General features: G+C 38.1%; 2 protein-coding genes across 2 annotated transcripts in view; one reads left to right on the top strand and one right to left on the bottom strand.

Annotated features, from left to right (window-relative positions):
* Positions 1-27,660, bottom strand: part of LOC140940228 (uncharacterized) — a 230,704-nt gene that overhangs the window by 162,775 nt on the left and 40,269 nt on the right. The gene's annotated exons all lie outside the window — the stretch shown is intronic.
* LOC140941152 (uncharacterized) lies at positions 797-5,853 on the top strand. Its single transcript, XM_073390128.1, has 5 exons — positions 797-933; positions 1,432-1,495; positions 2,017-2,096; positions 2,898-2,958; positions 3,842-5,853. Exons 1-5 carry the CDS (start codon positions 860-862, stop codon positions 3,917-3,919), a joined length of 357 nt encoding a protein of 118 aa, XP_073246229.1. The 5' UTR covers positions 797-859; the 3' UTR covers positions 3,920-5,853.

Raw genomic sequence — 27,660 nt, 5'->3', positions numbered from 1 at the left:
ACAATTCTTTTAATACAAATTCCCTTTCTCCATATATTACAGCTCACCCTTTAACACTAGCTCATGGATCCAGGACACCTTCAAACGGTAGGGAACGTACTTATGATTTATGTAAATCTTGCCTGTTATTTCTTGAAGGCACTGTTCATTCCTCATATTTTTACATCTGTGCGAGTATCCTTGAGGCTCTGTCCTCGAATTTTGGTACTTTTTGTTTAAAGCTTTGGCAAGACACCATACTTTTCTTTTTCTAGCGGAAGAATCTGATTTTTCTAATTTTGTCGAATATACGTACGTAGACACGTGCAGTTGGTCCGGAACATACATCTAACATTCCACTTGAAGTTCTTTCGTGTTAACCGGCATTACAGGCGTGATTTTGCCGGGGAATACACGGAAAAAGTAGGGTTCTTTCCACACCTTTCCCCGTCACGCGTGTCTCGCGCTGCACTTCGTGCAAGCCTGAAAAACGCGGGAAAAGAAAACGCCTATTCTGTATGTTACTTTTGCGTCGTCAACAGATTTCGCGCGTGGGTGACGACGAGCTTCTAGCCAGCGCTCCACGACTCTGTCGGAACATTTCCCCCTGATTGTCAACGGATGATTTCACTCCAAAGGGAGAAAAAGAACTTGGCAGATCACTATATTGGTTGTGCCAACCTTTTATTCGTTAACCCGGCGTGAATGAGTACTATTTTGAGTCTGAGACAGAGTAGTTAGTGGTAGTACTCGAAAAACCCCTACACTCTGGATTCGTGGTGGTAAACTATCAAGGTTTGCCTGCCAACAGTTTTCCTTTGAATTATGCTACCTCTCTTACTATCATCATAGAAGAAACTATACTGGGTAACTCAGACCTATGTGCGTGTTTCCTCAGGATAGTGACCCAAAAGCGTACTCTGCTGATCGAGAAGAGGAACCAGTGGATCCTGGGTAGGTTATTGTCGCCATGTACCACACGGTAATATGATGTAACCACTGTTTCTGGTTCGCGCGTTTGGAATTCACCTCCTCAGTCGTGCTTACCGCTGGGGGGGCAATCATTGGAGTCTGGTCGAGGTGTTCCAGCGAGGCCTTTCAGCCGTGACCTTATCTCATTTCGTTTCACATACAGAACTAATCATTTTTTTAAACTACTATCATGGAATTAGATTTGTTGACAAACAAAAAGGCTTTCGGCCCAAAAAGACACTGTGTTCAGGAAGCTAAATAGTGAAATTGTATACCATGTTTAAGAGTCAAGACCTTGACAACCATGCCCCGTTCAGCGGTACATACCCGTTTAGGCCAAATAGGGGAGTGCGCCCCTCCCGCAATAGGGTGTAACCTTTGCCCTTGGCGTGGCTTTCATACGTCGTTGTTGCAGTTAATCGTTAATAGTTATTTTCTTCTTTTCTCTTACAAAGCTTTGATTTATTTTTTGTGTCAAAGATTACAACCAGATGATACATCAGCGGAATCTGAAAACTACCCCCAAAAGCTGTTTCCGGTCGAAGTAAGTATTCAGCAATGAAAGGAAAACGTAAGCAATTTCATATAATGGCATTCGGGACAAAATAGAATGAGACGTTTTAAAACAATTAGAAAATTGATAGCCAACTAAACGGCTCATGGAATCAGTAGTAGCGTCAGGGATAGGGGAAACTTTGTACCTCGGTCACCGAAAGCAAGTTTTTGGCCATCAAAAGCAGGCCTAGGTAATTTTGGATAAAAAGTAGATGTCTAATGATGTTTTGAGAACTTTAAATGACTACTTGAGAACTCTAGCTAAGTAGCTTATTTTCAATACAACGATCTCGTTTACGGTTTTGTATTTAACAGTATGTTTTTTATTACTTTCTTAAATCAGTAAAATGTTAAGTTCATCTCAATTGGCTCTAGTCTTTTAATTTAGAAACAACTGAGTTCCTACTCATTTATTAAACAATACTAAATAAAATAAATCAGTTCATGTCCCTATAAGAGTTTGATATTTCACATATATATATGATTTATTTAAAATTTAATTTTATGTAGGAAGCATCGCAATGTACAGAGAACGGAAAACCCGTGCATCAGTGTACTGAAGAAACACTTGAACCTCGTCTAGTCGTATAGTAAGTTGATTGTTTATCATCATCACCATAATCATCTTTCACCCGTTTCTAGCCTACGTAGGCATTAGCGTTTCCGTGCAGTTTTGGAGCAAAGAACGAGGAACGAGAGTCAATTTTTCGCGCACTCAAAACCGTAGATCCCGTTCCTCAGTCTTCCTTTGTTCTGAAACCAAACGGAAACGCTTGCTACGCAGGCTAACCCGTTTCCATCGTGATCAACTTATTTCAATTGGATAATTACGCAAGTGTTACCGTTAAAGTTCAATAGGCTACAACAATCAACGATAAAATACTGATGAGCTTTAAGATTTTCAATATTTTTTTTTACCATCATCAACCCGCGCAAAGAACTTTACTGAGAGATTCTAGGACGTTGACCTTGTTGTACTGCTTTAAACACATTGTCACTCAAATTCCTTTGATGTTACCATTCAAATAAAACCTCTTTGGTAGAACTTTTGCATAGTGCTTAGGATATATTTCGCAAAATAAGTTTGCAGGAGCATATTTTTCTTTTGCCACCGGCTATCATAGATCTCGAAGTGACACTGAAATTGCGCCGTTCCTCCTTGCCCCCAGCCTCTAATTCAGACACCATTGTTTGAGATTGCTAAACTTTTTATTTATTTTGTCAATGTTAACTGGATATTAGTAGCCTCATAAAAAAGAAAAAATTAGGTGAGCCTCAGTACTTCTGATAAGCTCCTAGTCTAAAAGTAGTGACAAAAATCCCGTAAGGGGTAAGGTAAATACGGTATCCCACTGATTTTCTTGAAATAACTAGCGATTTGTTTTTTGCAGTGGAACGCGAAGTGCATGGTCAACAGGGAACGGTCACAGTCAAAGCCATACTGAGAGACAAGTAAGGCTTTTCGAGTAGCTATTTTTACTCTTATATGTCAGTCTGTCATTCGTGTTTGCTCCTGTGAACTGTGGTAGCTACTGAGTCAGGCGGAGGATAAAGACGAGTCAAACAACACGTATAGGGCAAAAGGCTTCAAGGCACGCCCAGTTTATAAAATGGGTAGATTTCTCGGTCGAAACCCAGTAACCCAGCGGGCGTTGCGTGATCCATAAAGCATGTTTGTCCATCTTCTCAGAGTCTGTTTAAAGATTGTTTAATGCATGAAACACACGCCTTTTTTTTAATGAGAATCAGACTTGAAAAGCAGTGCAAATTGCTAGGGAACGGCTTCAAAGACGTCTGATGTAGATCTATTCCAAAAAAAAATCTCATAATTTTTTATTATCTGCTTCAAGGACTCAGCTCTGTTTATAAGCTACAAAGTGACATATCTTAATATACTTTTTTGTTTTAAGAGATTTTAATCGGTTTCTAAATTTGTCTTCTCTTCTTTAGTTCAGGCTGAGGGTACCCCCCCCCCCATGTGGGTTTAACTTGGCTTTTTTTTTGGGGGGGGGGACATTTTCTCTTGCAGTTTTATTTTGTTTTTCCCCACCACCAGCACCCCCTCCCCCCTTAAAATCACTTTTCAAATGGTCCGTCCATTGCTTGCCGTCTGATCTGGTCAACTTTTTTTTTTCACGCAGTACAATATATCTGTATAGGCCCTTCTCAGCTAAAATCCATCGAAGCCGAAACTCTTGTTTGTTGTGACAGTCTTTTATTAATGAACAATGCTAAAATAATTGGTAAATAATATTACTAGTAATAAATTAATAATTATTTGTAAATAATTGGGACTTGTGTACTTTTTCATCTCTCCTTTTATTTTTCGTTTCAGGTGGATGAAGGCATTGATCAACAGACAGAGAGTTTATTTTTCTTGACATTCCTGCTGTTTATCTTGCTACGGAACTAACCCCACCCTTATTCTGAGGAGTTGTTTGCGAATCCAGCTGATGTCCTATGAATTAAAAGAAAGAACTTGAATCGTTCACAGGATATGATTTTTGGGACAATTAGAACAACTTTTTCCTCCAGCTAACTAAGTAGTTCCTGTATTTAAGTGCCGGCCAAACTCAAACTTTGTGTGCTTAATACTTGAAGGAAATTTTAGTATAAGAAGATTGTCTAAAGAAGTCGTTTATTGTTTTAGTATTATGGTAAGATTTACTAATATATATATTTGTGGAACATTTGTCAGTTAATATATTGGTTACTCTATGTTGATGTGTTTATTTTTTGCTAGAAGAGATCAAATAGTAAATTTTGCTCTTGATAGTTACACCGAAGTAGTTATATGTTCGTCCCATGATTTCTTCCCAGTTAGATGAAGCACTTAGAATTTTCACCCGATTCTCATCCAAATAAATATCCAAGACAGCGGGTGTGGACGAGTACGAACTGGTTTTATTCGTGAGTGTTTAGTTGCTTAGTAACGTATCTTTTAGTATTTCGAGAAGTCGATGATATTGGCTGCCGTCATTTCCGCCAGAAACACGTAGCCGGTGATTCTTCGCTCGCTCGTACACCTAGCGCACGACCTTGGAATGTCTGACAATTAGGCTACGAAACAAAGAAAAAAGTTATCTCGAAAGCGACCTCTTTGAATTGTTGCATTTTTTGGACAAATCATACATGAGGATAAACTTACCGGAAAGAAGCTAAATCTGGTTAACCCATTGCTTTGTAAGTGTATGTTGTGGTTGGATTTACAAAAGGTATTGCAGAAGGGAGAGAAGTGTGACGTCATGTTACCATGGTAGCACAATTTTTGGATCAAAACAATACGGAGCTTAAGCAACGACGACGGCCACGGCAACGAGAACGGCAAAAAAGCAATAGGTTTAGGTAGCAAAGCAAGAACTTTGCACGTGCATCACGCTTTTTTGTACATTTCTTAGCCGACGTAGCGCGACTACGACGTGAAACTTCCCAATTTCACGCGTTCACTTTATAAACTAGGTGAACACAACATATTTTTTTTATTATTTTTTCTGAACTTAAATACGGTCCTTTCGGATTTAACCCCAGAAAATTTAGCCAACATTTGACAAATTAATTGAAAGTAACCAAGATCGATGAAGTCTGAAACAGTTTTAGAAGACGTTTTTCTGTTTGTTGTTATCAAGAAATTTTGCTACCATGGCAACGTGACGTAACTACTTCTCCTCTCTGTTGATTTCAGTGAGGTTAATTTTTTCCTCTAAGATTCCTGAGCACATCCTCGATGTAAGAGACTGTAAAACTCACAGCTGATGTAATTCAACAGAAAGCAAAGAAGTCAACACAATTATTAGAACCTAGGAAAACAAAAGGTGCGAATGAAACAGTAAAGTTCACAGGTTCTTACATCGACCAGGTAAACCTGATTCCTCCTTACCTTAATGCACATAACATTTTATAAAAAGCTTTTGTAAATCAAATCAGCGTCTGAAAAGAACCGAGCTAAGTCAAGCCAGAAACCCATAATGGGGTTCTGGTCAAGCGTAATGGGCTTAAAACCTTAGATCTATGTTATGTGATGAGTTCTCCATGATTGTAATTAAGTGTACCTTTTAGAGTGATTTTACTTAACCCGTGAAATAGGTAGTACATTTGTAGAATACTACGCGCTATTATGCACTAATTCTATTGTCTTTTTTTGTTTATTTGTAGCTACTTTGCACTAGTTGTTATCTGTTTCACGATTCAAGTAAAATCACTCTATTAATAACTATCGTGATATATATTTTGATATTTTAAGTTATTTATAAATGTTTTCATGTTTAGATTTTTTGTTGTAAAAACTTCACCTTTCATACGCCCATAAGTGGTTGTTAAACCGCCAGGAGTGTATTAAAGCTTGTTCAAAACTCATAAGTATTTCCTAGGTGTTTTGTCCAATTTAGAGTACCGACGGATTTAATCATGTTTATTATTTATTCAAAATATTTCCCCGATTCTGATGGACCAAAAGCACACGCATAATTCACCATAACCTGCTACTGATGACCAAATTTTGAAGAATTTGCGTTTAATGAACCGATGACGTCAAAAGTGCAGCCTTCTTGCAGGTTAATGCACCGTTTATTTTATTTATTCATTTATTTTATTATTTTGCCAAACAGAATAAATTCCAAATAGAATAAAAAAGACAATTAATTAAGTTAATTAATATTAAATTTAAAATGAGCATACAACTTAGAAGGGGTGACTGTGTTGGATAAATCTCCGAGAAGCCGAGCTTATAAGGAATAGAGATTTCCTCCGACGGGCAATTTAAATACGTTAACCGAGAAGACCTGGGGATAAGGTTGAGTTGTTTTGGTCGTGAAGACGGCGGACATTTCACTTGTTTCAAGAGTAAGAACTAGGCGAAATAATAGTTAAAAACATGGCAAGAACAGCAAGGAGACAACTCGAAGAGCGACATTCGCTATTTGGAGAATAATAGCGGAGCTGAATAACCCTAAACGTGCACTATCCAAGATGAACTTAACATCGATGGAGGTAAGCATGTTTAAGCTATGTTTTTAAACTAGGAATTATTTTGAATGAATAATAAAACAATTATTGAATTCGGCTTTCGTATCATATGAAGAATTGTGGAGATCTCGGAGGGTGTTATCCGGCCTCGACGGATAACAACCTCCTCGATCTCCATAATTCTTCGTAAGACACTCAGCCTCGTTCGTTAATTATCAGTTATTATTCATTCAAAATATTTCCCCAATTCTGATTGGCTAAAAGCACACGAATAATTCACCATAACCATTTACTGATGACCAAATTTGGAAGAATTTTGTGTTTAACGAGGAAATGACGTCAAAAATGCAGCCTTCTACAGGTTAATGCACCGTTAACCTAGAAGACCTGGGGACGAGATTGAGTTGGTGGACACTTCACTGGTTTCAAGAGTAAGAACTACAGCCGGAACTAGGCGAAATAATGGCTAAAAACATAGCAAAAACAGTAAGAAGACAACTCGGAGGGCGACATCTGCTATTTGGAGAATATTTGCGGAGCTGGACAAACCTAAACGTAAACTATCGAAGATAAACTTAACATCGATGCAGGTAAGCTTGTTTTAGCTATGTTTTTAAACTAGGAATTATTTTGAATGAATAATAAAACAACTATTGCATTCGGCTTTCGTATCATATGAAGAATTGTGGAGATCTCGGAGGATGTTATCCGGCCTCGACGGATAACATCCTCCTCGATCTCCATAATTCTTCACAAGATACTCAGCCTCATTCATTAATTGTTAATTATACCTGGTAAAATTAGTCTAACTGAACTGAGTAAGGGGAGGGATCGAATTTAGCCTAAGGGGAACAAACATCCCATCTAACTGTATTTGTTTTTGCTTTCTGTTTATCTTCCCTTGGGGAAACCGCCTATTTATCATGCGCCCTTGTGTAAAAGCTTTTGGGTGAGTACAACTCCATTGACCTGTTTACCTCCGTTTTGAAACTTAATTAAAAACCAGTAAATGCAAAACGTTTTTTAATCAGCACCGCTATAAGTTGTTTCGAAGCGCTTTTTAGCCCCCTCGGATATAAGCTCCCCCTCCCGGTTATAAGCCCTCCTAAATTACAAAAGAGTCCAGAATCGTCATCATCATCATAAAGTCTCGTCGTGCCAGTAGGCGCATAAGACCATCACGTGTTCTGATCAACACTTTCTATCCCGTGCTACCGCTTTGGCTACTTCCCAGCCCTTCCACCTCGCCTTTGTTCGCTCCTCCTCAACAGTCCTTGGTCTTCCTCTCACCCTCCGACCTTCTGGGGTCCACTCTAATGCAGTAAAACAGTCGTTCACATCCTCTCCCTTTGGTATGTGTTCTGTCCAGTTCCACCTTCTTATCTTTAGTCATTGCTATCTCAACCACTATTTTTTTTAGCCTGTACACACACTTTGTTTTATTTTTCTTTTCGTTCTTTTCGAAAACATCGGCGAGCACTGATCCCCTTGCGCTGGCGGTCAATAAATTCCACGCAGTTTTTATTTTTTATCACGCGTGCTCGACGGACTTTGAAGAGAGAATAGAGGGTCTGTGAACAGGCGACTATTTTGTTTGTCATTCTCTGCTGCCATCTAATCCGAAGTATCCATCTATAGCACTGGCACTGGAAACCATTTAGCTTCCGTTCATCAGTCTTAGTGATCTTCCAAGTTTAACATCCGTGTAGCAGGACCGGTCGAACTGAAGCCTTAAATAGGCGTATCTTGTTATCCTTTCTATTCCTCTAGCTGCCCTGCCTATGTTACCTTGACCGTGGTCAGCAACCAATAGTCATCTGTTGTTTGGGGGCTAGAGGTCTATCGGCCTTTGGGCTCCCCTTCGGCTTTGTCCCAAGAGCATCATTACAGCCCCAGCAGCAACACTCCCAGTTAGTGTTGTCTCATAATCAACACTTCTGGTTTCTGTAACAACTTAGTGTTTTTTATGGGGCGGGTTCGTTAGCCAAACACCCAACCCCCAACCTAGAGGACCAGGGGGTCACTCTACTTTTAGACCTTTTCGGCATGGGTGGCCCTACCAAACTGCCTCACCACGATAAGTTGGTGACCCCATCCGGAGCACAAGAGTCCATAATGTATACCTAATATACGTGGTTCTAAGACCTTCGTTCGCATGAGTCACCGAGCACTTGGATACCATGACGCATTTCTAATACTAGCACTTTGTTATGTTATGCAGTTTGTAAGTCTGAATCAGTGATTTGCATGAATGTAGTAAACAGCAAGAAGAATTGTTTAAACTATTTTCCACTTTTGCAAAAACAAAAAACTGACAAGATGAACTATCTAGACATCAGCTGTCTTTTTACAACTCTATTCATATAGCCATACTGTGCACGCGCATCTATTTAAGTAGTGATGGCTCTGGTTGAAGGGTACAAATCTCAGTTTACTCCGTATTCATGCCCGTTGCGTTTCACCTCCAACTGCGTCAGCCATTCGGTCAGAGTTGAAATCAATCCAGAACAAGGGAGAACACGTGATCGACTCGTTCAGATCTGACTCTGATAGCTCTTGATTTCAAGGTGGTCTTTTATGGTTTTTTAGCATATTACAGTAACTCTTACTTTTATGAATTGATATAAACATTTCTTTTGTATTCATGTTAATTAGCCCTCTTTGCCTCGATTTCATCCGCAGAATTCATGAGACCCTTTACATAGAAGCGCGTCACTGAGGGCTAATTTTCTAGAAGATAAAAGAATAACTAAATTAGCAGTCTTTTCAGTTGATGCTACTTCGACTTATAAAAATAAAATGCCCAATTATTATAAAGCAAGCTCAGGTAATTTTTCTGAAATTTAAGTTTGCAAATAGTGGCTAACTGAGAAACCAAACTCCGATGATCCATGTTTTAAACTCTGTTTGTGCGTTACAATTGTTAAGCATTAACGTTTAGGGTGGCTCTCAACCCCCTTGACAGAAAAAGTTCAAAAACCTTTGTGAAGTGCTAAATCTTGACAAGATGATTACAATTCACAGGGTTCTATCTAGGGTATTTGAGGAGTAGACGCTTCCCCCCCCGAAATGCCCGGCTCCCCCACAAACATATTGTTATCATTACCTGAGTATATTAGTAACTATATCGGAAAAGTCTCCAGACGTGACGAGGTCAGTGCACATGAAGTAAGCATTCCCTGTCTAAGGACACTATATGACAAGGAACATGGAGTATTGTAACATTGCCAGAATGTGATCAGGACTAAAAAATAAAATAAAATACCACTGTAACATTTCTTAAAATTGTGTCTCAAATTTTACCAGATTGCATCTCAGCACGAGTTCATTTCAAAGAATTTACGGGGGGGGGCATGCCCCCTGACCCCCCTAGAAAGCTCGTGGCTGAAGCACTGCTCCCCAAACGGTAAATCCTAGATAGAGCCCTGATTCAGTAGTAAAGATTTAGTCATCAAACTCATTTCGAGATTGTTTTAAACAGGCTGTGCCGTTGTTATGGTCGTTATAGATGCCATCTAATCATAAGATTACTTAAACGTCAGTTAAGAGGAACTTGCAGTGAGGGATGAGAGATGCTCAATGTTTACCCTTTCTTCATTTAAATTCTCAGGTGGTGCGTCTAATTCGATTCTTGGAAACAGATATGCTGTTGTTTTTAACGTAGTTTATACCCTGAGGCGTCTAGTTCGATTCCTGGAAATAGACATGCTGTTGTTTTTAACGTAGTTTATACCACGCGTTTACAAAACAATTCGTCAACTTGATTTCATTAAGTCACAAAGTGCTACGAGTTCAACAATGTTGTTTTAACCCTGAATTTGGAGTCTATCAAGAAGGAATCTATTGATGAATAAGATACACACTGGTCTCATTAACATCTAACTTAATATGCCTACCTAAAATGGGGCATAAACGGACTGAATCTGTGCCATAGGCCTACGGAATATAACGAGTTCGATTTAGAGTGGCCTGGGCTTGTGAAACAGTTCCTTGATAATTTTGTTTTAACCTGAAGGGACACCTGCTTGTATGTTTTGTTTTCCACAATTTATGCAAAGACAAAGGACAATTATAAAATTTAAAAAGTTCGTAAAACAATTTCAAACCTTATAGTATGGGTGAAGACTTCCCTAATTCGTTGAATAACTAAGTACAAGACGAAAACATATTGAAATTATTACGTATCGCGACTGCGACCGGATATATTTATATAAACGAGTTGAGAGCTAATTAGCGGTATACAGGCATATGAGATAGGTAGGAGAGAAAGCGTCTCTGATAACGCAGGTGCAAGAGAAACATATCATTTCCTAGCAATTTTTCGGATTTTCTCCAGTGACTGAGATATGTTGATGACACACTTTTTCAGGCCTTTCGTTATTCCTTTTCGTTATTCCTTCCTTTTTCAAATGTTCTCAAATGATGTATATTCCAGCTTGAATATAGAAAGTGGAACTCTCATTCTCAACTAATACATTGTGCTCAATTGCAAGAGACCAGGAGAGGCATCCACGATTGCCAGTTTTGACAGTAAAAATGGGCAAATTCAAAATGAAACTTGATTAAGGTGGGTTTTATTAGTATTTCATGGCTTTGTCAATGATAATGGTAATTATGATAAATAGTCTCCTAGTTATGGAAACGCTATAACAAAGAGTTTTACTTATCAACCAATCAATTGGAAGGCTTCTGATATATACGGCAAGTGATTAGCACATATCGATAATTATTAAAACTCGGAATAAAACTGAACTAGTATTGAGGTCTCACCTGTGGTTACGAAGGTTTTTAAAAGCGGAACTTTCCACTTGTCAGTTTATATCATCACGTTTTATAGTATTTTTTTTCCTCTGCGTACCATAATTCAGTCAAAAACTGTCGAAAGTGGACGAAGGCCTCTTCATAGGAAATGAAGACTGACTTGGTTAAAGATTGACTTGGTTCTACAATAATGCTGGAAGTTTGTGGATAAGGCAACAATTATGTACATCTACCGAGCCATTTTCATTCTCAGAATTAGAAGATCTGGAACCCAAAGTCTCTAAATGGAAGCAAAATTTCGCGGGTTGCCGTACCGCCCTTGGCTATCGTGCATCGTTACAAAGTTGCAGAGACATGATCAGACTATTGTGAGAAACTGCACCGTAGAAATGGTAGCCGTGGTCAGACAAGGTTATGTAAAGATTTTCAAGTTTCAAGGAGGAAGGATTTTGATTGCGTCCTTTTACGATGTCACAATATTTTACAGATCCAGCCACCTTGTATGCAGGTACGGTAACGAAGTTCAAGATATTGAATTGTTTTCAAAGAATTGTTAGGACGGAATAAATTATACGATTCTGTAACTTTATAGACTAATAATAATAAACTTGTTTACCCTCTTGAACGCATGCGTACAACCTTCATCTCTTGTACACATAGGAGTTTTTCTTTTCTGTCGCCATCGGAAAGCGGCTTGAAGGTTAAGTATTCTGATCGTGACTTTTCGTTGTGAATTTTCTTCGTTAAGAACTAAATCATAAGGTTGTAAAATAACTAGTACTGCCGTTTAACAAGTTGGTTTGTTCTTGAATACTCCGATCTTGATATTTTGCAAGAGAAACAGCCGCGTGTTTTACATAGCCTGCGAAGCGCAGACGTATTTCCGGTCGTCGCTTCTCTCTCTTTCGGAGGGAGAGAAGCGACGACCGGAAATACGTCTGCGCTTCGCAGGCTAGTTTTACAAGGCGAAGAGAACATTTGTGTTCTTTTGATGGAACTTTAAGTCGAACTACTATCTGCTAGTTTATACAAAGCAATCGATATTTTCTTGGAAGAATCTTTGAATTTATGGACTACCTACCAACAAAGCGTGATGCAGAATATACAAGCTCGGTTCTTTTTTTAGAACTATATATTCGAAAAGATGCCATGTAATCTCGCCGCTAGCATGTAAGAGGTTAAAACCTTTTCGGAATATAGTTTAAAGAAAGGCTCCGTTTTATCTTGTTACTGTTCTCTGTGCTGTGCGTTGAGAACTACTTCGTATGCCAATCGACCTTTTTACCGATACGACGGCCATATTGAATTAATTCGATTTAAGGAGTATTATAGGATGCCCAGGGGGCATGAGCACATTTCGTTTGTATTTTCGAGTGCTTTTCGGAACAGTTTTTTAAAAGTTTTCTTAGAATAAGATTGTAATGGGAAAAAGATCATGACTCATCTATATAACATATACAATATACTACAATAAGATTTCAGTTCATCAGAATCAGCTCGGCAAAATGGATGCACTCCGACAACAAGATGTACTTCGCCTTCTCAGAAATGATGGAATCGTGGACAGCTTGGGAAATGAGGCGAGTTTTTTTACTTCTAGTGAGCTTATCATGACAAGCCTGTTTTCTTACATTTCTATAAAAAAAACTCAAACTTACGTTTTCGATATCAGTTTAAATCAGGAGAGCTCATATTGCAAAGATGGCGGTTGTTTTTAACCGCTCGTGCTCTTGCTGATCTAGTCTCGAACGTTGTTTTCGTATAATTTACCAAGTTACTTCTCCTCGAAAAAATCATTAGTTTGGGATTTAGTCAAAAGTACGTATCCGACCACGCTAAAAAGATCAAGTCAATCGAAGATAACGTTTCTAAAATCTAGGCAACGATGAAGAAACATATCGAGAAGACCGTCTACTTAGAAAATCAAAGTAGACGAAACAATCTGTGCTTCGAAGGATTACTGGAAGATGACAATGAAGCATGGGATGCAACGGTAGCGAAAGTTAAGAATGTCCTCGTGGAAAAACTCGATTTTGAATCTCCTCCAGAAAATGAACGTGCTCATCTCACAGGCCGCGCTAGGAGGCAAGATGGAACCTCAACACCGAGAAGGGTCGTTTGTAAGTTTACAAGTTATAAAGCAAAAGACGCAATTCTTAAGAGGGCAAGGAGAATCAAACCCGAAGGACTAAACATTTTTGAAGACCAGTAGCTGAGGAGACAATGGTGAGAAGAAGGGCACAACAGCCTCAGCTCAAACAAGCCCAAGATAAACTTGCTTACTTCTCCCTTGACAAACTCATAATCAGTGACAGACGGACTGGTCCAACTAATGGCTTAAGAGAACACATTAATTTATTCACTTTATCTGATAACAAATGAACAGCGGACCACGTAATCAAACATTTAATTGTGGCATATGCCAAAAGTTAATTGCAAATTGTGATCATACAGTCCAATGTGGGAACTGACGTCTATGGATCCATTGCAAGTGTAATGGTCTAACTGAAAAAAAAAAAGACTTTTCCAAATGTGATGAAGAGAAATTTATTAGTGATCTCTCACTTCTTGATCGGCTCGACTAACATCTCAAAATCTTAACATCTCAAGTTATGATATGGATAGGATACCAACACTAAATTTGATATTTTCTATGATCAGATATCTCAATTTAGAAAGAAGAGAAAGCTCTCTAAACGTGAAATTAAGTTATCCACTAAACCCTGGATTACCAAACATATTCTTGCTAAATACGATATACACATTCCAAAATCATGAGGAATAAACATTCAAATCCAAATTTAATATATCTTTATAAGAAATTCAGGAATAGTTTTGTCAAAGACCTTAAAGCGAGAAAATCTGATTATTTTAAGAATTACTTTTTGTGTAATAAGAATAATATGAAAAAAGTCTGGTCTGGAATTAGAACAATCTAAAATTGTAAAGTTAAAGCTGATTACATTCCCAGTGTTTTAGAAAGCGGAAAAACTGTTGGCAAGCCCTGTGCTATTGCTAACTTTTAATTAATTTTTTTGTCAATGTGGGTAAAAACACTGACAAAGACATTCCCATAGGAATTGATGTCGAACCTCTTTTCTGAAGGGCAATTTTCCTGATTCAATTGAAGTTGATTCATACATATCTCAAATGGACAATGACAAATCCATTGGTCCCTATAGTATTCCAGTCCCATTGCTAATAATTCCTAAGACTCACATTTCCCTAACTTCTTTCATCCCTAATTAATAATGCTTTTCTCTGTGCATTTTTCCCAATAAACGTAAATTCTTTGGCTAAAAGTTACTCCAGTTTTTAAGAAAGGCTCTAGGCAAGACAAAGATAACTATAGGCCAATATCAGTCCTGCCTATTTTTAGTAAAATTTTTGAAAAGGCCATTCTTTACCCACTTCGATTTGGCTTTAGTATTTTTATTGAATCATTATGGAGTAAGTGGTAGAGCCTATGACTGGTTTCAATCGTATCTGTCCAATAGAGAACTTTATTTGTATGTATCAATGGTCATAAATCCGATTCTCTCTCAAACACTTGTGGAGTACCTCACGGATCCGTTCTTGGACCCCTGTTGTTTTTGTTTTCGCGGGAAAGCTCACCTGTTATTTCATTGGTGATTATGTAATAAGAAATCTTCTTACATTAAATTTTTCCTTAAAAAACTAGAAGGGTATTGGACCATTCCCCCTACTCTTACGGAGAGTAAACAGTATTCGGTGGGGAGGGGGAGGGGGGAGATTTGAATGAATCACTAGTCTTAGAAAACACTAGAGTATTTGTCTCACGCCCTTGGAGTTTAAATTCTTGACACAGATCCGAGGGTGCAACTTTGCTTATTGTGGCAAAGAAACTCTAATTGATTGGTTTTACATTTTTTGAGGACTGATCAGTAGAAAAAAGTCTCACTCCTTTTTAATAGTGGACTCGTTGTTTTAACACGACGGGTGTATTAGATAACCATAAAGTTCTTCGCTTGGAGAATAATCCTTTGAGCGGCACATCCGACATGCCAAATTTTTAAATAAACAAGATCGAAGCAGGCAACAATGTAATTTACCAATTTTATTTAATCAACATAAATTAATGATGTTTCACAACATCCGATTACCAATCATCAGTTGGTGTCATACATGCTTTTTCATCTTCAGATTTTGCCTTATTATTGGAATTCTGAAAGAGGAGGAATAATTGCACAGTGTACGGAAGAAAACAACATTCACAGAAGGTTTGTAATAAATCTTAATGTTTTTGTAGTATCCTTTTGCAAACCTACAATCCTGGTCAAAACGTTTGGGACACTTTTTTTGAAAAATGTAATTGAAGTTGACCCCCTCCCCCACCCCCTGAACAGTATTGGGTGTTAAAGACCTCAACTTTGTTCAGGGAGGGGGAGATGGGGGTTGGGGGGGGGAATCTTGTTACGGGCGTCTTTATGAGTGTGTATCGAAATTCCATACAAAAACACGTGAAAAAGGGGAAGTGTCCAAAAACCTTTTGGCCAGGATTGTAGCAACTGTGGGCAGGTGTTAAGTGTTAACAGTACGTACGATCAATGATCAGGGAACCGTTAAATTTTTAACAAATTCGTTTTCATTGTTTACCTATTTCAGTATCCCCGATAAGTTTGAGCCAAAAGTACAATTAACAGGCAAAGTATCAAAGACTGACTATCATTTGTTATTTTTTCAGGGCCGGAGAATTTGGTCAGTGGTTCTACGTGAGAGGACAGGCGAGTATTTGTCTCCTCGATTTAAAGCAACTAGGAAACGTACCTTTTTATTATAGCCTGTTAAAAGTTAGTCGTTGTCATGGACAGTACGCACCCGTTAAAATGTTACATTTTGTACAATTCTACATACAGGTTGCTTCGCTTGGCTGGATTCTCCAACTGTTTTCACAGCCAGTTGTGTGAACCGTTCAGTAAGGTGCTGTTTGACCCTAAAAAAACTAGTTGGGCATGAGCCCATTCCCCCCTACTCTTACGGAAAATTAACAGTGCTGGGTGGGGAGGGCGGAAGAATTGAATGAATCAACTGTGTTAGAAAACGCTAGAGTATTTGTGTCACTCCATTGGAGTTTAAAGGTGTAATTAGCTTTGCTTATTGTGGCAAAAAAATTCTAATTGGTTTTACAGTTTTTGAGGCCTGATCAGTAGAAAAAAGTCTCACTCCGTTTTAATTGTTGACTCGTTGTTTCAACATGACGAGTGTATTAGATAACCATGAAGTTCTTTGCTTGGAGAATAATCTTTGGCACATCAGATAAGCCAAATTTGGTAATAAATATGATCGAAGCAGGCAACAATGCAATTTACCAATTTTATTTAATCAACTTATATCTATGATGTTTCACAACATCCGATTATTAATAATCCTAGCTGGTTTCATAGATGCTTTTTCATTCTCAGATTTTGCCTTATTATTGGATTTCTGAAAGGGGAGGAATAATTGCACAGTGTACGGAGGAAAACAACATTCACAGAAGGTTTGTAATAAATCTTCATGTTTTTGTGGTATTCTTTTACAAACTTTGCAACTAAGAGCAGATGTTAAGTGTTACATTTAACAGTACGTACGATCAATGATCAGGACACCGTTGTGTACTTATTTCAGTATCCCCGATTATTTCAGTATCCAGTGTTCCATTCTGCATACAGGAAACTTCATAGTACGGAAAAAGCTTTGGTGAAAGTTTACAATGACATTCTGACAAAAATAAACAAGCAACATGTGACTCTCCTCGTTCTGTTAGACTTGAGCGCTGACTTCGATACTGCGGACCCTGGTAGTTTGCTAACACGTTTAAGGTCAAAGCTGGGTCTGAATGGAACTGCTATTTCGTGGTTCTGCTCTTATCTACCTGGAAGAGCACAACGAATATCTGTTCAAGGAGCGCTTTCAAATGTATTTCATCTTCGTAATGGCGTTCCCCAGGGATCATGCCTAGGTTCCCTTTTGTTTAACATGTATTCAAGCAAAATCTTTGACATTGTCGGTCGTCACCTTCCTCAAGTTCATTGTTATGCAGATGACTCCCAGCTTTATTTATCGTTTAACCCAAGCTGTGCAACTAGTCACGATGGGGCAATTAGATTAATGGAAACCTATATCTCGGACGTTAAGCAGTGGATGACCTCGGACAAACTTATCCTTAATAACGAGAAAACCGAATTTATTGTAATAGCATCACGACATTTATTTAAAAAGGCTGCTGTTAACACTATCAGGGTAGGAGATTGCGATGTAAGCAAAGTGTCTGTTGTGCGGAATTTGGGTGCGTGGTTCGATGATGAACTTACTATGGCCGTACACATTACCAAAATGTGCAGTGCTACTTTCTATCTCTTGCGCAACATTAGACGCATCGGGAAATACCTTTCAATGGATGCAGCTGCGCCTCTTATCCACTTTTTTGTTAGTAGCCGAATAGACTACTGCAATAGTCTATTATATGGTGTGCCTAAGTGCCATATTGACAAGTTGCAGAGAGTTCAAAACACAGGCCGCCAGACTTGTCGTTATGCACGGGAAATTTTGCCATATTACCCCAGTGATTCGTCAGCTGCATTGGCTTCCTGTCTCATTTCGTATTAATTTTAAGATTTTACTTTTAACTTTCAAAGCCATTCATGAATTGGCACCGTACTATATCAATGATCTTGTTAAAATTAAGCCCTTAAACTCAAGATATAGACTGTGATCTAACGACGGAATACTGCTGTCTCACCTGAATTTTAAAACTTTAACAACCCTGGGCAACCGTGCTTTCGTTGCTACGGCGCCTAAATTCTGGAACGATTTACATCTAGAAATTAGAATGACCAAATCTGTTGACACTTTTAAAAAGTTTTTAAACACGCATCTTTTTAGTAGGCTTTTTATTCTTAGTAAGGGTTACTTAATACCTATACACGACAATGTAATTTTTACTTATTTTTTTTGCAAAACTTTTAAAGACGCAGCTTTTAGTAAGGCTTTTTTATTCTTAGTTAGGCTTTTTCATATTATACACATTGCCTGATGTATATCTTATTTATCATTTAGTTATTTTTATTCTATGTGTTGTTGTAATGCCCAGGTTGATCATCTCGTCATGAAAACTGCACAATGTAAATTCCTAATTATTATTAGGCTGAGCCAAAAGTACAATTGACAGGCAAAGTATCAAGCACCGACTATCATTTGTTATTTTTTTCAGGGCCAGAGAATTTGGTCAGCGTTTCTATGTAAGAGGACAGGCGAGTATTTTACTCCTCGGTTAAAAGCAACTAACTGGGAAACTTACGTTTTTATTATAGCCTGTTAAAAGTTAGTCGTCATCATGGACAGTACGTACCAGTTAAAAATGTTGCATTTTGTACAATTCTACATACAGGTTTTTCGCTTGGCTGGATTCTTCAATTGGCCTCATGTAAGGAAATCCGGATTCCGAAATCCGTGAAATTCTTGCTTGTGCAATGTGAAATCCGGCAAATTTGTACTGTGGAAATCGAAATCCTGGGCTTGGAATCCGGAATACAGCTCAGGAAATTCGGAATCTCATTATCCCATTAACGATTGGAATCCGGAATCCAAGTTCCACTGACAAAGAATCCAGAATCCAGAACCTGGAATCCGGAATCCACGGCGTGGAGTCCAGAATACAAGACTGACTTGGATTCCCTTACATGGGGCAATCCAGTCGACCTAATTAATTACTGGTTTAATTGTATCTCATTTAGGGTTTCGTAGTCAGAACTGACCAATGTGACCTGTGTTCAATTATAAGCTGCTTGTAATCGGGCCGATAATTAGGGCAATTGAACAACCAATGATCATGAAAATTGAGCGAAAAAATTCTCCTACTCAATAAGCTTTAGCAAATTAGTCCATGCTAGCAAATCAAAACCAAGGAAAAATCTTCAGTGAAAAAGTTTTCGAGCTTTATTTTGACACATTAAATTTTAAAAAGAAATGTATTTAAAATAATCCATGCAGATAGTTTAAGCAATCTTTCTGCTTTACAAGCTCCTGTGATAAGAACTTTTGTAAGTAAATACATATTATAAAACTTTATTGAGACCCGGTTACCTCCGAGGGAGAAAATCCTTTTCAAACAGGCTTAAGTACAAGTAGATGATTGCTTAACATTGTTTAAACGTGGTGGTGGCGCTCAACTGTACGGTAAAGGGTCAGGAGGTCCATTCCATTAACGTGGGTATCCTTGCGCACAAAACAGACGAAGTACTCTTACATTAACCTTTTCCCTAAAAAAACTGGAGGGGCATGGGCACATTACCCCCTACTCTTACAGAAAATTAACAGTGCTGGGTGGGGAGGGGGGAAGAATTGAATGAATCAGCTGTCTTAGAAAACGCTAGAGTATTTGTGTCACTCCATTCGAGGTTAAAGGTGTAATTAGCTTTGCTTATTGTTGCAAAAAATTTCTAATTGGTTTTACAGTTTTTGAGGCCTGATCAGTAGAAAAAAGTCTCACTCCTTTTTAATAGTTGACTCATTGATTCAACATGACGAGTGTATTAGATAACCATGAAGTTCTTTGCTTGGAGAATTATCCTTTGAGCGCCAGACCTGACATGTCAAATTTTGTAATAAACTTGATCGTAGCAGGCAACAATGCAAGTTAACAATTTAATTTAATCACCTTAAATTAATGATGTTTTACAACATCCGATTATCAATCATCTGCGTTGGTTTCATAGATGCTTTTTCATCTTCAGATTTTGCCTTGTTATTGGATTTCTGAAAGAGGAGGAATAATTGCACAGTGTACGGAGGAAAACAACATTCACAGAAGGTTTGTAATAAATCTTCATGTTTTTGTAGTATTCTTTTACAAACCTTCAATCCTGGTCAAAACGTTTGGGACACTTTGTGTTTCAGGTAACGAAAATGTAATTGAAGTTGACCCCCTCCATTCCTGAACAGTACTGGGTGTTACAAGTCAAACACCTTTTATATATTTTGCACATGTTAAGGACCTCAACTTTGTTCAGGTGGGGGTGGGGGGAAAATCTTGTTATGGGCGTGTTTATGAGTGTGTATCGAAATTCGATACAAAAACATGTGAAAAAGGGGAAGCGTCCAAAAACCTTTTGGCCAGGATTGTAGCAACTGTGGGCAGGTGTTAAGTGTTACAGTTAACAGTACGTACGATCAATGATCAGGGAACCGTTAAATTTTTAACAAATTCGTTTTTATTGTTTACACATTTCAGTATCCCCGATAAGTCTGAGCCAAAAGTACAATTGACATGTAAAGTATCAAGGAATGACCATCATTTGTTATTTTTTTCAGGGCCGGAGAATTTGGTCAGTGGTTCTACGTAAGAGGACAGGCGAGTATTTGTCTCCTCGATTTAAAGCAACTAGGAAACGTACCTTTTTATTATAGCCTGTTAAAAGTTAGTCGTTATCATGGACAGTACGTACCCGTTAAAATGTTAAATTTGGTACAATTCTACATACAGGTTGTTTCGCTTGGCTGGATTCTCCAGCTGTTTTCGAAGCCAGTTGTGTGAACCGTTCAGTGAGGTGCTGTTTGACTATAAAAAACTAGTTGGGCATGAGCCCATTCCCCCCTACTCTTACGGAAAATTAACAGTGCTGGGTGGGGAGGGCGGAAGAATTGAATGAATCAACTGTGCTAGAAAACGCTAGAGTATTTGTGTCACTCCCTTGGAGTTTAAAGGTGTAATTAGCTTTGCTTATTGTGACAAAAAAATTCTAATTGGTTTTACAGTTTTTGAGGCCTGATCAGAGAAAAAAGAAAAAATCCTCACTCCTTTTTACTAGTTGACTCGTTGTTTCAACATGACGAGTGTATTAGATAACCATGAAGTTCTTTGCTTGGAGAATAATCCTTTGATCAGCTCATAGGAGATGCCAAATTTTGTAATAAACATGATAGAAGCAGGCAACAATGCAATTTACCAATCAGTTTATTTAATCAACTTAAATGATGTTTCACATTCGATTACCAATCATCAGTTGATGTCATACATGTTTTTTCATCTTCAGATTCATCTTCAGCCTTATTATTGGTTTTCTGAAAGAGGCAGAATAATTGTACAGTGCACGGATTAAAACAATATTCCCAGAAGGTATGTAATAAACAAAGCCATAGACCTATTCGGCTATCAAACTCAATGTTGTACCCAATTCAAACCCTTTCAGGAATTTCCATATCATTTAAATATGAATGTCACATTTTAATGCAAATACAATAGACAAAGAATCTTAACCCTGGGAGATTTGAATTGGGTACAACACTGAGTCAGCCGAATAGGTTCGAATAGGTCTATTAGTAGTGGATTGATCTTGAAACAACGTAACACTTTAGTTAAGAGATGTTCAAGTCAGTATTAAACCTATTTTCACACTATACGGCTTCTGTTTACACATATGAACCGTGATTTCGGCGTGTATTCTGTGATGGAGCCTAGATGCGCTGCGTGGATCTGTAAAGTGGAGAGTAACATACTGGACAGTTGTTCATACTATACCGGATAACATATCATGTCAGCACGAAAAGTTAAACGGTATACTGTGAACATAGCCTTAATCTTAGACACTACGCCTAATAAGACTACTATACTCACACTCACAAATGAACAACTGAGATTGCGTCACGAAAAAGAATGGAGACGTTAAGGTGATATTACACGAGATGATTCGCTACGACTATTTTTAGTGCAACACATCGTTGCAATGTTACAGCAATGTTGTAACTATTCGAAACAATGTCGCAACAATGTTGCAAGCTTTTTTGAGCTAAAAATCGTCGTTGCGAATCGTCTCGTGTAAAATAACCTTTAAGACCCGAGGACGGCGACTGCGGCGAAAACGTCGCTTTTAAAATAAAGAAATTAGCGTTCTTGTAATCTTCATAAAAATTAATTGTTACCCACTTACTTTGTCAAATGCAGGCGAACTCTCCTTGTAAGTTTAATTCCTTAGAATTATATCCAAATTCAGAAAGAGAAAAGAAATTTCATCGTCACTTGTTTACTCCATAAAACGTGGAGTTAGGCATTTTGACGTCGTAGTCGTGCAGTGACGGGAAAGAAATTTACAAAAAAAGTGTGCTGCACGCGCAAAGTTGTTGTTTTGCTAATTAAACCCATTAATTTTTTAAATTTTAATTTCAACATAGAGTCCCAAGAAATTGCGATTGGTTTGATCAAGCAAGACTCTGTTATGCGGGAGCCGTGAGACAAAAGTTTAACCATGTTTTGACTGCCAAACCGTGGTTGACCAAGCTTGAAAGCTAATCATGATCGCCACTTTAGAAACAGAAAGGAAACAGGAAGCAAAGACCTCTGGGACTGAAGCGTCCCCAGTAACAATCCCAGGCATCTTTGCGAAATCTAACTTAGCCTAGCTTCCATCTCTTAAACCAAGTCGTTATAATTAATACCACTGAAACAGCGCAGAAGTAGGAAATGATATCTGAAATTACATATTTGTTGCTTCTAAGGTGCCCCTGCTACTGTCAGTTTCTTTTTTAAAGTACTTTGACGTTAAACTGAGTACTAAGTAATTACTGTCTTCTTAATAATAGTAATAATAAGAAAAGAATCTTTATTACAAAACCTCAATTAAAATCCTATTTACAATCAACCTGCTGTTACAAAAAATCTAAGTAATTCATCAAAAACACTATCTACAATTCCATCTGTTACAAAAGAAACCCCTCGTCCTTCATTAGAGAACAAAAACAATCCTATATATTATAAGTGAAGATAGAAAAAACTATTCATTTTCAAATTCTAAAAAATAGAAGTAACTTAACCTTACATAAAAGAAGAGGAAATAGATATAATTAATAATAAAAGTTCAAAATTCTATAAAATTAAGAATTCCATTATGCAGAGATATTAAGATAGTAATAATAATAATAGTAATAATAATAATGACAATAATAATAATAACCGACTTTATTACTTTCCACGAATGGCTTTTCAAAGTAATTATGAATAAAAATATCCTTATAAAAATATAAAACATTAGAAAATGACACTATATATTCTCAAGATTTTAACAAGATCTAGATATCAATAATATAGTCTCTAATTTTCTCCATTACAAAGACATAAGTAATATACTTTATATTTCATATTCTTCTCGTTGTTGGTTCATGTTGAAATCGTGCCAGATTTTAAAGAGGAATTAGTGAAAAGATGCTAAATATTGGTACTGATTACTAATAGTAATAGTAATAATAATTATTAGAGAAACATATTCGTGGATTATATTTCAAGAGATATTGCAGATATTGAGACTTTATGATCTTTTCTTTTTTCTAACAGATGTTAAGGTACAAATTTCGTTTTAATTCTTTTTTTAAGTGAAGCTCTGTACATAATTCTTTTTTATGAGTATTGAATAAAGATTTTTTTTTATCTATATAAGAAACCCTGTCTTAAAAATAGACTGCTTACTGAGACGATTTTAAATAACGCGTAAGTTTCTTCTTGAATGGTGCAATGTTTGTCGTCTCAGTGAGGGTCTAGTGAGCCTTTCGGGCAAAAAGTTCCACAGTGAAACGGCCCGATAATGAAAGGACCTTTGGCCTACCTGCAGTTCGGTGCCCTGGAATGTCAATCTTATTCTTGTTACGTGTGTCTCTGCTGTGAAAATCAGAATTCGTTCTAAATTTTTCAGCCAGATAGTCTGGAGCCAATCTCCTTAAGCACTTGAAAACCAGTATGCCATCCCTAGTAGACAAGCATGGATGCGACAGACAGCCATTTTACTTCTCTAAGACCAGGGGTGACGATGTGATCAAATTTACGCGAACGGGTTACGATCCTAGCTGCGAAGTTTTGAACATTCTGTAATTTATCGATATTCCTATTCGTCGTCCTTGACCAGACAGAAGAACATTAGTATAGTTTGCTAAAGACTAGTACATTGGTGACGTTTGATAAAGTGTTTTGGTCTTAGACTGCAAAACAGTCCGTATTTTTGCGTATTCAAGTACGCGCGAGCAGTCAAACAAAAGGTCTGGAACGAGGCTGAAAACAGAGGCTCGCAAGCTTCGCGCGCGTAAGACTCTTACGGCACGCTTTACCGATTTATTTACTGATTTTGAGAAAAAAAACCGACTGTTTTGCAGTCTATTTTGGTCTAAAGGATGTTTTACCCTATTAATTTGACATAAACTCGACAAACGAGAAGATGAAATACTTTTTATGTGGTCATTAAAACTCAATGAAGGATTCATATATATCCCCAGTAAAGTAATGGGTAAATCCAAATCTGCGGGCACAGTTTGTAGCATTTGGCGGGTGCCAATAAAAAGCAATTTCATTTTATCAGGGGTGATTCGAAGGCTAGTGTTTTGACAGCAGTCATAAAATGCCTAATTAATAATAGTTACTTCTTTTATGCTAATTTTTTTGTTTAAGTATTTTTTTTTTTTTTGCCGTGTACGATATTGCGTAACCTTTATTGTTGCAGTTGGTACTTTATTATTCGTTATAAAACTATAATAAGGTAAAATATTCATTGTAAGCCGCTCTATTGGTTGTAAGCCGTTAATTACTAGATCGGACCTTTTACAATGATCCCTTTTTGCCACACCTTGCATTTGCATGAGATTTGGAAGTTTTAGATGTTAAGAAGGAGCCGCGTGACTAAAAAGTCAGTGCGGAGGGTGCGTTCAGAGAGACTGTAAGAGAGAGACCTTGAAGCACAAGCCGTTCTACTGAAATCCCTTCAGCAGAGGCGTCCCTTTTAACTTCACGGCAAAAGAAGTCATTTTGTCGGGGGAAAGCCGTTTGATGTGCTGTAAAAGTTGAGAGAGCAGGAGAAGTATTGTGGAGACCGTAATATCTCTCCAGAAGTCAGTGCGTTACATAACTCTCTCCAAGAACGGTTGCAGAAAACCAGACTGAACTAGAGAGCAGCGGCAGACCGGAAGACCGAAGCCAGCTGAGCGACCAAACAAGTCTGTGAAAGGTATAAGAGAAAGGCGGCTACTGGAGTTTGGAGGTTTTGGGATCGAGTAAAATTGGTGTTGTGTTCGGAAGGAGTCGCGGCGGGCTGGACTAAAGGAAAGACGAGGAACTCTGTTTTATACGTAAGGTGAACTAAAAAGGGAACTATTACTGCGTGTTCGAAGAAGATAATTTGTAAATATGTTGTAAAGTGGACTAAGTAGTTCAAAAATTGCGTGTGTATTTTGTGTAAAAAAAAAAGTAATATTGAATTAGTCTTTAGAAATTAGAATAATTATCCCGTTTTAATTGTTCAGTGAAACGAGTATGTAGATACACTTAGTTAATCTTAAAATCGTGGAGTTTTAGGAGTGTTGTTTCAATAAACGTTTAGAGTATTATTTTTTTTTTACGTGTTTTCTTGAGTTTGTCTATGCTCGGTGTTATCGTTGGAGAGGACTCATTTTTGTGGTCGATCTCGTCACAGCCTTAGTTTTGTTGCCCACCCCTGGAAGTAAATTAGAGATGAAATGGCAAGGACCCTTTACAGTCACGAGAGCACTAGAAGATGGGTTGAATTATAAATTTGACACCGGTAAGACTTGCAAGCAGCATCGCTCTTATCATATTAACTTGTTAAGTAAATGGCAGAGCAGAGACGAAATGGCCGCTTTAGTGATGGAAGAGTCCCCAGAAATTCCATTACCCCACGAAAGCAATGTTCTCCCCTTTGGTCACGAGGAAACCTGGGAAGATGTTATGATCTCGGATGACTTAACCAAAGGCCAAAGGAGCCAGGTGAGGAATTTATTACATGAGTATTCTGATGTGTTTGCGGGAAAACCAAACTTAACGAATGTAGCTACACACAAAATCGACACTGGCGGGTCATCACCCATCCGAAGTGTACCCTTATAGAATACCTCAAAGACTAGAAGAGGTGGTCAACAAAGAGATTGAGAAAATGTTAGAAATGGGTATAATTCGTCCTTCCATAAGTCCTTGGGCGGCCCCTGTTGTTTTGAGCTACTAAATAGTTCAAAAATTGCTGTGTATTTTGTGTAAAATAATTACCAAAAGTAGTATCGCATTAGTCTTAATTAGAATAATTATCCCGTTTTAATTGTTTAGTGAAACGAGTATAACTATAGAAACGCCTAGTTAATCTTAAAATCGTGGAGTTTTGGGAGTATTGTTTTAATAAACGTTAAGAGGATTTTTTTAATATACGGTTTGCATAAACGGCTCACACGGAGACACGTATACAATTACCGTATTTAGGATTTATCATGGCCGCTAGAGCCACCGACTATGACTCCTGGTCGTTACAAGAGCTTAGGGATGAAACTACGAGAAGATGTATTTATTTTCCACGTAAGGACGGGGTTAAGACCTTAGCTAGCAGACTAAGAACCTTAGATCGGTTAGGCCAAAGTTCGGGCGATGAGGGGGAAAACGAGAATCTTGCGGAGTCTGCTCAGGACACTAGTCTCAGTTTTGAACAAAGATTACAGCTACAGGAACGTGAAATGTAGATGCTAGAATTACGAAGGAAAATTAGTCAGGAGCAAAGGGAAATTAGGGAGAGAGAGAGAGAGAGAGAGGCGTCAGGCAGAAAGGGAGACGGGGAAAGAAAGAAGAGAGTATGAAAGGCAAAAGTCCCAGGAAGAAGAAGAACGTTTCATTCGAGAATGAGGAGAGACTCAGAGCTGAGAAAAAACAATTTGCTGCAAGAAAGTCGGAAAGACGGCAGGTGAGTAACAATGAGACTAGAGGGCCCAAATTTATGAGGGAAAGTGAAGATATGGATGATTATTTCCTTATTTTTGAAATGACTGCAAGGGCACAATCCCTACCTGAGGGGGACTGGGTTGGTAACTTAGTACCCAAGCTAACTGAAAAGGCTAAGTCAATCTACTCAGAAATTCCTTACCCTGCCTCCCAAGATTATTTCGAAAGTAAGGCCATTATCATTAAAGCTTACCAGTTAACTGCTGATCATTATAGATATAGGTTTCGGACCTCGGAGAAAAGGAAACAGGACCCGTAGGTACCTCAATCGTTGGATGGCCGTTGCCGAGGCTACAGGGGATGCAGAAAAGATCACCAAACAAATAATGATGGAGCGATTCCTCGATGCACTAAACCCTGAACTTAGAGCTTGGTTAAAGAAACAGGAGACAAAGACTGCTGAGGAACTTGGTAATCTCGCCAATTTGCATGTTCATTCCAGAAAAGGGCCACTTTTCGGGGGTAAGTATGTAACAAACCGAGGTGGGGAAAAATCTGGGAAAAAAGAAAGGTTTGGAGGTAAGGCAGATGATTCTTTGCCCGAAGAGAAACAAAATCAAAATCAAGAAAAGCCTTCAAAGCCCTCACGCTCTTCCGAACAAAGCACTACAAATTAAAGCCTGAAATTAAGTGCTACAAATATGGTAAACCAGGACACATGGCGTTTAACTGTGGTAAGGGTC

Source organism: Porites lutea, chromosome 6, assembly GCF_958299795.1.
Source record: "Porites lutea chromosome 6, jaPorLute2.1, whole genome shotgun sequence".
Lineage (NCBI taxonomy): Eukaryota > Metazoa > Cnidaria > Anthozoa > Scleractinia > Poritidae > Porites > Porites lutea.
The sequence above is the reverse complement of the archived record's forward strand: the minus strand, read 5'-3'. Positions and strand labels throughout refer to the sequence as shown.

What these genes read in the sequence shown, in the direction of transcription:
- LOC140941152 (XM_073390128.1), top strand. Translation starts at nt 860, where the DNA reads ATGTGCGTGTTTCCTCAGGATAGTGACCCAAAAGCGTACTCTGCTGAT. An exon ending in AAAAGCTGTTTCCGGTCGAA is followed by an intron (nt 1,496 to 2,016) that starts GTAAGTATTCAG and finishes AATTTTATGTAG; the next exon opens with GAAGCATCGCAATGTACAGA. An exon ending in AAAGCCATACTGAGAGACAA is followed by an intron (nt 2,959 to 3,841) that starts GTAAGGCTTTTC and finishes TTTTCGTTTCAG; the next exon opens with GTGGATGAAGGCATTGATCA.